General features: G+C 40.7%; 1 protein-coding gene across 3 annotated transcripts in view; it reads right to left on the reverse strand.

Annotated features, from left to right (window-relative positions):
* Positions 1-13,927, reverse strand: part of LOC123982504 (C-terminal-binding protein 2) — a 97,240-nt gene that overhangs the window by 44,686 nt on the left and 38,627 nt on the right. Inside the window, exons 1-2 of one of the 3 annotated variants that reach the window (XM_046068061.1) lie at positions 8,028-8,045; positions 6,627-6,855 (exon numbers count right to left, since the gene is read on the reverse strand). In XM_046068061.1, the coding sequence (XP_045924017.1) occupies positions 6,627-6,696 (70 nt within the window). In that variant the 5' untranslated portion in view covers positions 6,697-6,855; positions 8,028-8,045. Of the gene's footprint in view, positions 1-6,626; positions 6,856-8,027; positions 8,046-13,927 lie in introns of those variants that run through there. The other 2 variants (XM_046068062.1, XM_046068059.1) reach the window with 2 other exon arrangements.

Genomic DNA, 13,927 nt, shown 5'->3' on the forward strand with positions numbered 1-13,927 from the left:
CTCCTGCCATGCAAATTGCTGCATTTCCCACAATTCATAAGCAAGAGAAGCTAGGGTACCATATTCATCTTGTCAACATTTTCTGATATACCTCTCATGAGAGCTGCTCTATAATTAAGTGAGCATGCTATATTACACTCATCAAGCAACAGGGATCCTGTGCTTGCTAGCATGAATAATACAATAGAAGAAAAGAAACCCCAAACTTACACAGTGGATATTTGGTAAACAACATCAGAATTGATGCCAACACTCGGTTTGCTAGCTTGCAGCCAATCGTACGGCTCTGTGAAAGACCTCTAGGTACAATGTGTTGAACAGACGTCCAGCAACAGTCATGCCTTTGGAACAATCTGGCCATCTTTCTAGGGCACAGGACGCTAACGGCGGGACTTGGCAGGCAGCACAGGCAGAGATAGCTGCAGAAGGATTTAGATAGCTGCAACTCTACAACTGCTGATCCATTAAACTTTCATAGGGACTTCATAAATTAAAACCATGACTGGAAGAACTTGAAAAGTCTACTCAATTACTGTGATTGTACAGTATATTAAAGTTTTAAAAAGCCTCTGGGCTTTCTCGTCTAACACAAGTACAGGGAGGAAGGAGGGGTGATGAGGAAAGAAAAACACATGGTATCAATTCTGGTCCGAGGGCTTTCAGAGGGGTTTGCATCTGCTGTGTTAGCAAGACACTGTCCTGCGCATCTTTACCAACGCGCCTCTCTGCATTGTATGACACAGATGTCACACATTTGCACGGGTGGGAGGAACGTGCGGCAGAGCAAGACCCGCTGCTGCAAACCTTTTATCAGCAAGGCAAGACCTCTGGTAGATTTGGTGAGGCAACTGATTAGAGTTTTGTCTTCCATTTTAGCAGGTTGGTTTGTTCCCGCTTTGCCTTGTGCACAGCCCCGCGCTCCGCCTGCCTATCATTATCAAGCCAGTGGCCCATACTGCATCACAGATGGGGCAGACAGAAGGGAGAGACGACAGCCCGCTTGCTTTTTGGAGAGACGAGGAGTGTGCAGCTGAGTGAGAGAAGAGGGAGGGAAGGAGAGTGAGAGAGAGAAGAAAGGCTAGAACTGAAAATGTAATTTGCCTCCACATCACTGATGAAAAAAGATATGGAGTCTAGTTAAACGAAAAAACATTAACAATATGTTCAAATAAGCTGTGGTTATAAGCAGAGATGTAGTGGAGGATAAACGTGCGCTCAAACTGAACTCTTTTACATTTATGTACATCTCCCGCATTTAGGTTTACACTTTTTTACAAAATCTTGAGAGGCATTAACGGTACCCAAAAAGATTTCTCTTTATTTTCACATGAGCACGGAGCATTAACCCACCACTCATTTGTACAAAAGCAAAGAACTCAAAGCACAGATGAGACACTGGCAGCTGCAAAAGAATGGACACCCGATGCAATATATGAAACATGCGTCATCAAATTAAAACACAAAGCATTTTGCAATCAGACATCATGTAATACTAAAGTTTCCCCAGTCTGTGGTGTTACTAGGGCTGAAATGATTAGATTAAATTATTAATTCGATTACTAAAAAGCATCGACACAAATTCTTTGCATCAATCTTTTTGCTAAGCAAAATCCCTTCTTAGCAATGAAACAAAAGTCCTTCTTTTGCTTGGCAGCGCTTGACGAAGCATCGATGAAATAATCTGTAGAAGCTTCGAGTACTAAAATCATCGTTAGCTGCATCCCTAGGTGTTACGTTCATTTTCTCTCAGTTCTGACCAAGTAAGCCAAAGCTAGTAAAACAGCCTAATAGCTAGTTAAACATTAACAGTCAATTAATCTCTATGAGTTTGGATTATCAATTGCTACAACTCCATGCAAGTTTGTTTAAAGTTTACGCAATATAACTTAATGTATATATGAGTTATAAGCAAATATGATCATCACTATAAAAGGACAATTTGCTACTGAACTACTTTTGATTTTTGTTCAGCAACTGATATGGATAAATTAGATTCCTAATTATGCAACCATGAAGTGTCATCATGTAACACAACATCAAAAAAATGCAGATGTTGATTAAAACATTATCTGACAAGATTTGAGCAGCTCTAATCTAACACAGACACAAGCAAAACAACATTCTTAGCAATGAAATAAAAAAAACAACAACACGGCCCTCCCTCCCAGCCACTCGGCCCAGTTGCTGCAGAATGATAAACATTGGTTTGGCTCAAATTAAGCTGTGAACATGAAAGGACCTGAGGCTGGGAGGAACATGGGCCATGGCAGATCACTCCTCATCTCTTCAGATGACAGAAATGAATCTCTTCACCCCCTAAGAGAGAGAGAGAGAGAGAGAGAGAGAGAGAGAGAGAGAGAGAGCGTGCGAGAGAGAGAGCGAGAGAGAGCGAGAGCAAGAGAGCTCCTCTCTATTCCTCCTAACGCTGAATTAAAGCTGATGCTTCCCAGCAGCTGCTTTGATTGAGCTAACTAGCAGCTTTTGATAAAAACAGTCGCAACCAGCTCCCTGCCACCTTATTTGCAGACAGGCCAGATTATGCTAAATACAAATCAAGGACTTTAATGGCTTAATCAGCCTTGTCATCTACCCACCGGGTTTCCTTAGATACCACATTTCTGATCCCACTCCCATAAAAGCCAATGTAAAAATAGCCAGAATGAACAATTCAGGCAATGGTATAAAATAAAAAAAATTTGATTTACACCTTGCATGGCGTTGGAAACTATCTTGGACAACAAGGGTTGTTTTTTTAGTGTCGGGAAAACAATAGAAACAAAGGCAAAGGCTCTGTTGGACAGTGTAGAGAGAGTGTGGTCTCAGCAGACGTTTTTGAAAGAGAACGCTCCAGATTTTCACTTGAAAGAGATTGAGGAGAGACAGCACGAATCGCGGCTTCATGTGGTCTGTTTGCCAACTGCGGGCCTGGTTGAAGTGTGAACCTGGATAAAGATGAGTTACTCCCGACAGTAGCCAAAATAAGCCCCTGTGAGGATTTTACCTGTATGTGAAACAAAAAGCAGAGCCTTGCTTCATGTGTGTTTTCTCCTTGCGTGAAGACAATCGCCATGGCAGCCTTATCACGCCGCTACATGCAATCAGTGGGACAACTTTGTCTGGTCATTGGCTCATGAACAAATCACAAATCACAAGCTGTTTTTTTTCTTTACGCCCTCACAATGCCCGCCAGAGGACTGATTCACTGATCCTGTATGATGGCCATCTGGAGAGCTTGTGTGTGTTTGTCTGAGTGTGTGTGTTTGTGCGTGTGTAAGAAGCAACGTCGGCAGGTACGCTCACCATGAGGTAGCTCTGCATGCATCACAGCAACACCTGTTACCGTCTCTCTACGCGTCTCCTGTGGGCTTTGAGCTTGTGCCCAGCAGAGCAGACTAACTGTTGTTCCCTCAGGAATGACTAACTGCCTCAGCTGTCTGATTCAAAACAGCTGGATATGGACTACAACTGTAATCAGGAAGGATTTCCACCAATGAACGATCCACCTGTGATATAAAATATGACCCGCCTTTAGGAATGGGATATTATTCAATATTATTGTTTATCAACGTTCACCAGACTCCTATCCCCATGATATCATCTTCTGCTGCCAAATGAGTACTTTGTAATGATAAACTGAAAAAAATAAAATGAATTTAACGGAAAAGTTTGACATGTAGGAAATATGCTTATTTGCTTTCTTGCCAAGAGTTTGAGAACATGAATACTACTCACACTAAGTGTAAAGCTACCACCAGCAGCTAGCAACAGTGGGATACAGCTTGTCTGACTGTCCAAAGGTAATAAAATCCACCTACCAGCACCTGCAAAGCTCACTAATTAACATGACAGACCTTGTTTATTTAATTCATATAAAATTGTAAAAATGACAACTCCGCATTTTATAGGGGTTATGTAATGACCCCTATAAAATTGGCGAGATTGGTAACTTCCTAAAATCTCAGCTGGTAGCCTGCCAAAATGAGCTTTAAGCTGATGATACACGGGGCAACTTTTTGAGCAATGTTGCTGGGCAATCTTGGCAGCGGCAAGTCCGACTATGTTTTGAACGGATAGTGGCGGTGCGGGGCGGAATGGTGGGGGAAAGGGATTACGGTAGTAATCTTTACTCATTACCACTGACGGCAAAGTTGCTCTACACGATTGCTCTAAAAGTTGCTCTGTGTATCATCAGCTTTAGAGGTGGTGGCAGGTTGATCTTTGGACAATGCCAGGCTAGCTGTTTCCAGTCTTTCTGCTAAGCTAAGCTAATCGTCTGCTGGCGGTAGCTTCAGATTTATCTCACAGACATGAGAGTCGTATCAATCTTCTCATCTAACTCTTGGCAAGAAAGTGAATGAGCCTATTTTTCAAAATGTCAAAGTACTCCTTTAAGTGTTTTTAAGTGTTGGAATACAGTCGATAGTGTTAAACATTTGATTATTTTGTACATTTTGCACACACTGAAACAAATTTTCTCTGCATTTCTCATAACTGCAGGAGGTCTAATAACTTTACATTTAAAAATACACACAAGATTGCCTTTAGACTAAATTGCTTGTAATGTGACTGTTTCAAGGGGGAAAAAAATTAATTATCCAAATTTTTAATAAATGGATTTAGTATTCTATACCATTAATACATACATGGGAGTGCAGAAAAAGATCTGAAATAGCATTTACAACGTAGGGAGATAACATGTGTAGGACATATAATTGAAATGTTAACTGAATAAATAAAATGTGGGAAGAGGGAAGAGGAGGAAGAGGAGAGCTGAGGCAAGAGTTTCGTCAGTGGTTTAAGGACTATTTCTAAAAACCTGGCAGAGGTCCTGGTCGCCTTTAAGAATCATTTTTAAATTGAAATTTACATTGTACTGCAATGTATTGTCCTAATGCATTTCCAAATGCTACAAGCCTCTGCTTTGGATCAAAAATTCAACATCATCACTTTTCTAGAGTAGCGGCACGGACCAAAAGCAAGGACTGGGCTTCTTAAGCGTGACAATGGGCTTTTACAGGAAACCGTGGCATGTGTCCTTCACTTCATGTGCACAACGCTGAGGTGCTTACATCATGCTGCAAAACAAATATGCTGGCACTGGGGGTAATGGTGCGTCTAGCTTCATTTTCCAGCACTGCAGTCATGTCTGCCTCTCCCTGCGCTGGCTCCAGGAGGGCCCAGCAGCTTAACAAGCCTCTCGGGGACCCAGACAGCAGAGAGGAGATGATTTTACCTCAGGACACAGTCTGACAGACACACACACACACACACACACACACACACTTATACACATACATACAAACTTGCACATACACACACACACACACACATGCTGGGCAAAGTCAAACAAGTGGGTTTAAAAATGCACATCCACAAGGCTTCAGACACAGTTTATACACCCACAGAAAGGCTCATATTCCTTGTTGCCTGGGCCGACTTTGTAGCTATGTGCACGGCAGGGGGCTCCTATTCGATGTTAAGGCCCTTCAATACAACACCACCACTCTCTACTCCACAACCTAAAGCCTAATAATCACTGCAGTTCATGGTGTAAAATTGACTGCTTCCAAACAGCCGTGACAGGATAGAAACGATTCCATCCCCTGCGGTAATCTAACTTGAGTTCAGATGTTTAGAGATTCTCTATAACCATAAGTCTCATAACAGACACTCCTACACAAACAAACAGCAGCTCACAGAGAGGCCAGAGTAAAGCAATAATCACATTTACATCCGCCAGATGACTGTTTGCCGCTGAGGTCAACATTTATACACTGGTTTACTGTAGTATCTGACATGCGCTGTGTGCCAGGAGAACATTACAGCAATCAATGGGTATTGATCACGAATAGGTCTTACAGTTGTGCTAATAGCAATAAGGATGCTTGGCTAGGGGATGTATAACTCTGAAGCAGTGTCAGAGAGGGAAATAAAAAAACAAAGCAAGTATGGTGAGGATTTCTTTTTCAAACTAAGGTAATATACAGTATTACTTCTATAGTCACAGTAATCATAGTTTTGGTGATTTGCATGTCAAAAACATGCAGATGTTTGTTGATGTTGAAACTGGGCTTTTCATCATCTGGGTTACATATAACCATTGTTTCATTTAAATTACTACATTTCCATATGTAGCCTAGTTAAGGACCTGCTTCACATTAAAATAAAGTTTAAACCTAAATATATGATTTTTAGCATGCAAATCATCAAATTAGTGCTTACTGGATTACTCAAATGATAATCAAAATTATTCTGCTCACTACTAAGACCATGATTATATTCTCTAATGAAATCGACTGAATGCAAATGGATGTTTAAACAACAACATTTACTGCTTCTATTCATAATAATAATCCTACAGTTTATCAGACAATTTACCAGTGAAGAGAGCACTTGATTTGATGCACTGGAGCTCAAAACACAAAGCATCAGCATCACACACCCAGATCAAGTTTAATAAACTGTGAAATCCAAAAATTGTAATTGTAAATATGATGTTATCAACTCTGCAGCCCCACTTGTATACACTGAAAAGGGCGCTTGGAACAACAGTGTTTGTTGGAAAAGAGCAGAGAAAACAAGTGCACAGAATGAGTGACAGTAAAAAGTTTAGGACAGACACATACATCTGACTTTACCTTCGCAGATCCGGTCCAACCGCTGCCTCTTCACTTTGTGTTTGTCAGTCAGGGACATGGCGTCAAACACAGCACAGCACAGGACGGCACGGCTTGGCACAGCACGGCACGGTACGGCAGGGTACCTCTCCCCCTCAGCCACAAATACTGACAAGGTTCAGACTCCTAGTGCACTGTCAGCACTATTCCCCGGGGCATACCGCCTCGGCACATACACCTGCGAGAAAGGCATAAACACAGAAAAACCTGGTTAAACACTGGCGCGCGCGCACACACACACACAGATACTGTATATACACGTAAATTATTGATGTAAAGCACAAAAAACTCTGTGACACGGGAAGGCATTAAAGAATCCTTGACTACAAAGTCACTCAGCCTCTTACTCACAAAGAGCCCGGGAAGCTGCAGGCAATAGATATACAGAAAATCAGTGATTCACACACATTCTCGCATACACCGACACACACACACACACACACACTTACTCAGATACTGTTGGTGACAAAGTGCCCCATTTGCTCTAAAAAGTGACACAGCTTCCATGCTCTAAAAGCTCCACTTTTCTCTCTCATTTGAAGTGTGTTTTCTTTCACTGACAAACACTCATCTGGAGCTCCATCTAACTTGTCACTTGTCACATTCCTTATTGATCGTGGTGACATTGGAGGTATGTCAACAGACAAATAGCAAACTACTTTTTCTTCTTTTTTTGGCCTCAAAGCCATGCATAACAAAGCAAGCATAGAAATACTTCATCTGACAACAGTTGATCTAAGTAAATGTGAAAGGAGCTGATAGAACTTGCGAGGAGAGATTTATCATCTGACAAATTGAAGCTCTTGAGTTGATGTGCTACACCTGAAGGTTGACAGACTGCCGTGTAATGACACATTCAGGCCAATAGAGGGTAGTTAAAATCTACTCAGAGGGAAAACACTATCTAACTTATAGTTCCACAGAATGCTCTGTGAAATCATTAAATCCCTATTTCTCCTCTGACATTTCAACTTTTCCAACTTGAAAAATACAACTTCTAAAGCAAAGACAGAGCAAAAATATATTTCTGGCAAGGGGAGCTATTTTGACCAGGAGTCAAACTGGTAATTGTGGTCATACTTGCTATTACACATATATCCGTTTAAAAGAAGCGAGAAAAAGCATGTGTATTCACTGGCAGTGAATAGAGAGTACAGTGAGGATCCGCATCTTAGTGAATTAGACTAAAACTATTGCAACACAACAAGGATTAAATGTTGCACTGAAAACTCAAATTCCACATCGTGCTTGTCAAGACCAGAGCCAGAGGCGCCTCCCCCATCAGTGCTGAAGTGCTGAGACCATGAAAACATCTCTTTCTGCCAGAAAGCATCAGGGCAAAGTCCTTACTTGAAGTCTTCATCAGTCCTTTGTAGTCAGAATTGAGAAGGAAAGGAAAGGGAAGCAAGACAAGAGGGTAAAGAGACAACAAAAAAAGACACCCTCCATCGTTATCTGGGAGGATTCCTGGTGGTGTGGACGAGAGTCTGCCCTCTACTCTGTCGTCAGTGTAATTTGTCAGAATTGGCTGGTCAGGTCTGGAGCTCAGAGCTCGTGTGGGTGGTTGTGAAATGTGACTACAGATATGGGACCATACAGACCCATCACAGTAGAAGTTACACAGCAATGTATAGCATCTTGAGGTAAAATCCCCTCAGATACTTAGCTGATGATCTCCAACAGACAACAGATATTCCTCAGACATATTTCTCCTATTATTTCTCTCTCAGCCTCCCAAGTCTATTTCCACGACAGGTAATGAGTTAATGTTTTCAAGAATTACAACCCCCGTGAAGGGCCACAATGTTGCTGCTTTCAGTGAAATGTGGGTGTATATGCACACACTAGGGAGGGGGTGTGTCCATGATTATTAAACATTTTGTGCAGTCAATGTGTGGAATAAAAAGCACTGCACAACGTAAGACCAAATTTAGACATCCAGAGAAGTGTTTTAAGTTCTGAGACAAATGTTCATGTTGGGTCGTCATCAACGCTTGAAAATCTTGAGCAAGTGAGAAATCCAGTTAGAAATGGTCATAAATAACACCTCTGTCTTTTCAGCACTGGATTTCTCTATTAATGAACATCAGAACAAAATGTTTAGAAAATAAGTGTCTGCTCTTAATGTGCAGTGTCTGACAGCAATAGCACTTACAATATTAAATCTCAATTTTAGAAATGGTTCTGTGCACAAATATTTTAGCAACAAGGTTATGTGACAATTAATTTGTATCAAGTCAAAGTATTTTTATTAGAATGCAAATTAAATTACTTCAAAAAAAGGTACGCCGTGGAGTTTTCAACCACTAGTACTGCAATGCTTTTACAAGTGGGTCAACATTTTGTTTAAATCATAAACACAGATGCATACAGCAATATACAGTCCTTCTGGTGTGGTAGATGGCAATAAAAAACAAAGAAAAGCAACAATGTGCCTGCAAAAGGGCAGTGAAGGAGAAAACTGAAAGCTAACAAACGTGGATGTAAACAATACACAATTTCAAAGCTGCAATAAGTAGTTGCAAAAATGCTAAGCATTTAATGGTTCCAGCTTATCAAACTGAGTGTTGGTTGAATTGATGACATCCCCATGGGCTTTGGGAAAATGTGAAGCATTTTTCACTATTTTCTTAAGTTGTACAGACCAATCAATCAATCGACTGATCAAGAAAATAACTGCCACATTAAATCAATTACAAGAATAATCGTTAGTTGCAGTGTTACACAATTTAAGATGTTCTTTACAAACATAACTTTGGTTTCTTTATAAGTAAACACTTTTCACTGCCTTACCATAAAATATCTTAGCGTCAACAGTGTTTTCTGTAATTTTGACGTGAGGAGGCTACACAGAGCAAGTCACTTCCAGGGTGTCTTTCTTACAAGGCAGCACTCTGGCTCCAGCAAGATGACGGGCTGCTGCAAAGCCTCACCCTGTTACTTGATTCATTTCAGTTCTTCTCTCGGTCCCTCCTCCTTCCTTTTCATCTGTCCATCTCTCTGTTGTGCTGCTGCCTCTGAGGTCTCTCACACAGAGTCATCAATCACCAGGCCCCATTGTGTGCATGCGTGCGTGCATGTGTGCGTGACATATACAGTGAGTGACAGAAAGCGAGGGAAGTAGAGAAAAAGAGCGCTCACAGAGGATAACAAGACCCACACAGAGGCCAAACCTTCCCCAATTTTTATTCCCTTCTCTCTACCCCTCCTTTTCACTCATTTCCTCAGCCAGCTACAAGCAGAAAGTGGTCCCTCCATGACTTTCTAAAATACAGCCAAGCATGACCCCAATAGTTTCATTAAAGTCCTTTTTTTATAACCCAAAAAAAAAAAAAAAGATGAAACTGGGCACCATTTCTCCATGGTTCAACTGAAACAAAGCTGGCAGTTCAGGCAGCAGGGCCTGAAAGGGTATTTAGGCAGGGATTTTGCTCTCTCAATCCAAACACAAAGGTCATATACATGAATCTTAATATTTAAGAGGCATTAAAAGTCAGATGATCGATAAAACTCTGTGCCTCCGGGGCCACAGCTCATTGAAAGAGAAACATTTGTGCGCGAGAGGCCGAGACATTAAATGTAGGAATCCATAACTATGATAGCCGGCTCTGTCTCCCAAGAACGGCTCCGCTGTGAGCACAATCACAGTCTACAAACTCTGCTCAACATCAGCAACACACAGAGTTTACTGTCTGAGTACTGTCAGAGGTGGGGGAAGGGCTGTCAGTTGCAGTAGTTTAATACAGCACAATAGATAGAGACAAAAACACACAAAGGAGGTCCTGAGACCATCAGTGGAAGAAATTTGACTGGAAATGAACCGTTCAACATTTTGGTAAATAAGCTTTTTAGCTTTTTTGCTTCTTTGCCAAGAGTTAGATGAGATGATCAATACCACTCTCATATCTAACCATTAGACATGAACCTGGAGGCAGGAGATGGTTATCTTCTGGCTTCTAGAGGAGCAACAAAATCCAAGAAAGAAATCGAACACCACCATTTTTCACACTTGGGCTTTTGTACAGATTAAACAAACAAGATGTGACGTGTTGATTAATGAACATTGTCTGATTTTGTACCCTTTAGACAGAGCCAGGGTAGGTTCTTGTGTTCACGCTAACTAAGCCAACGGTCTCCTGGCTGTAGTTTCATATTTATTGTACAGACATGAGAGTTTATCAATCTTCTTATCCAACCCTCTGCAAGAAAGCGTATTTCCCATACTGTCAAACTATTACTTTAGGTTTCTCGAGCAGAAATGCTAAGCATTTGCTAATAGTGACTTATGAAATATGCAGATTGTACATAGATACGTATTTAGCATACATTGGGATTAGGCGACAGCCCTTATGTGTATGTAGAATTTCTGGATTCGTCTGGATTGTTTAATTTTCTATCATTACTATTATTTTAAATTGAATATTTTTTCAACTGTGCATTGAATAACTTTGGATTATGGACTGTTCTGATGTATTAAATCTCCTTAACCAATGTCTTTCTGCCTGTGGCTGTCATCGGGATAATCAGGTAAAACTTTATAAAGGGATTTAGTAAAAGGGATTTTGAGTAGAGCAAGTCTTTTAAAAGAATAGGGTTTTATTTGGCAGTGAAAGAGCTTAGTGATATTCAGACCAATCAAATTCCTGACCTGGCACTATGTTGAATATACATACATGAAACTATATTTTCATTATCATTTCTTACAGACAGGACAAGTCAGTCTATTGAAGGTAACCTACCTTCTATGGAGGAGCTGATTAATTGATTACATTTCGGCGGACTGACTAATTAAGAACAATGTGTATGATAGATCATTTGTCATTAATGAAGACAATATATAAAGCATTCACCTTCTAAATTATTTAGCTTTTCTCTGTTTTATATCATAAAATTATTTTATATCTTTCAGTCTGAATGAAACAAGCAATTTGAAGATGTCACAATGGACTGTGTGAAATGATGGGCAGTTTTGACATCTTATTGATTAAACAATTCATCAGAAAAGTAATATATAGATTAATAAGTAATGAAAATAATCATTAGCTGCAGTCCTGTTTTCAGACTCCACCCAACATTAGGTCTTTAACCACAAGAGACAATGAAGAAAAAAAAAAAAAAGTCATATTGAATTAATTTGCAACAGCATCTTCTCATAATGCGATGAAATTTAATGATGACACCGCCGTTGTTGTGATCCATCTTCCTATTGAGAGGCAAACACTAACAGAATTGTCTCCGTGGTGATTAATTGACTTTGCCGAAATAAGAAAATAATTTGGTTTGGGGAACCGCCGAGCACCGCCCCGGTCAGACTCATTACAAAGCAGTGATTACTTACTTTATCAGACACTTGGGGTGGCGGGTGGGGTTGGGGTGTCTGGCACTACTGGTGTGAGGCAATCTTGCACAGTTTAAAGAACCATAACAGTTACAGTATCACTTCATGCGTTGACACAGATCAGTGTGATTTGGACAAGCCTTAAGAACAGAGGAGGGATGCTGTTTCCTTTTGTTGAAGACAGATGGAAATATGTTTGGACAGGAGAGAGATTGCTAAAAAGCCAAACTGGAGGCAGAGAGAGAGAGACAGCTAAGAGGGCGTCAGTGGATGAGTTAGAGAGATTGAATAATTAAAAAGGTCAGGCTACCTGCCTGCTGCGTGTCGCTTCACATAGGCAGGCAGGCAGGCAGGCAAGCACACACACACACACACACACACACACACACACACACAGGCGCACAATGCACACTGGGGAAAAGACTGAACCGACAAGTCATTTGGGGGAATGATCATTTTCCCTCGAACACAGTGTAGTTTGTGAACTAATTGGGTGAATCCATAATTAATTTGCTGACATTAAGCCTTCGGGTCTGCTCCACTAAGACTCTACTTTCTAAGGATGTGAGGAAGTGCTAGTGAAGCCTCGGGCTCACTGCTCAAGGGGGGACTCTTGTTCCAATGCTTCACAGTGCAGGTTCTGACATTTAGGGGAGACATCTAACAGCAATACATTTCAATGCGTGTCAGTTAACTCCAAACACTGAGGGGAATAGTTTAATGAAGGCCTAGATTTTTTTTCAATGAAACATTTAAGTGATAATTAAATCCAGCAAAGCCACTCAACATTTTGTCAGAGTGAGAGTTGAGAGTGAGTGACCCTGCAGTATGTGCAGACATTTGCAGCTGAAGCACACTGCAAACTGTAGAACAAAGAGTTCAAGCATTCCTGAATTTTACTTCCTTAGCTTCACTTAATTTCCAGAACAACACCTAATTTAATGGGTTAGCCATGATTGGAAGCCAGATTGCTACAATGAATGAATCTGGCACATGTACCCCACAACTGTTTATCACTATGTTTATTGTAATGCAGATCCAGATCACAAACTTTAAAATAAAATTAAAAACAAATGTAGAGGATTGTTCAGGCTTGGCACAGGTATGCTTTCTAGTTTCTGAGGTGATTTCAACATTTGTCTAGTAATTATGATGAAAAAGCTTCAACAGCTGCTGTGTGTGTGTGTGTGGGGGGGGGGGGTTAACATAACACTAAAATAATATGACTCATAGTTTAAGCTCCAAAGATTAAAATGAGGTAGGATTAGATGGGAATAGTCTTTTGATTTAGATCGGTTTGAATTGTATTATGCAACCATAATCCTTATACAACAATACTTTACAGCCAATCTAACCACATTTACAGTATGTGGAGAAAATACAGAAACCACACTGAAACCACAGGGATTTTATCAATCATCAGATGGAATGAATCCCAAATATATTTGGACAGTGTTGTATCTTTTGGGGAAAATGGTGCTTTGCCTCCTTGTACTAAGTGATGAAATGTTGTTTAGTTTAAGCACAGACAGCCAGAGGCAGGATATTTGTTGTCTATATTGGATGGACAGTTAGAAAGATTTATTTTATCTAACTGGTCATTTTAGCCAAATTATCTCTCATTCAGCACAGCTCAACGTTAAACTTTTTTGCAACTGGCCTCACCGGGCCAGTGGGTTTGAAACTTACTGGCCCGAAGACAATTTCCACTGTCCCTCCCTCCAAAAGTTATTTATCAGTGTTACAACAAAACCAAAGACTTAGAGGCCTAAGTTATGTTACTCTGTTAACATGCTTAAAGGGGAATTAGCGGTGCGGTACTAAGATTGCAACCAGGTGTGCGCTCGTACGTGCTCACTTGAACTCATGAGCGAGAATAATCCGAAACACAACCACTTTCATACAGAAATAC

Source organism: Micropterus dolomieu, linkage group LG14 (assembly GCF_021292245.1).
Source record: "Micropterus dolomieu isolate WLL.071019.BEF.003 ecotype Adirondacks linkage group LG14, ASM2129224v1, whole genome shotgun sequence".
In the NCBI taxonomy this organism is placed as follows: Eukaryota; Metazoa; Chordata; class Actinopteri; order Centrarchiformes; family Centrarchidae; genus Micropterus; species Micropterus dolomieu.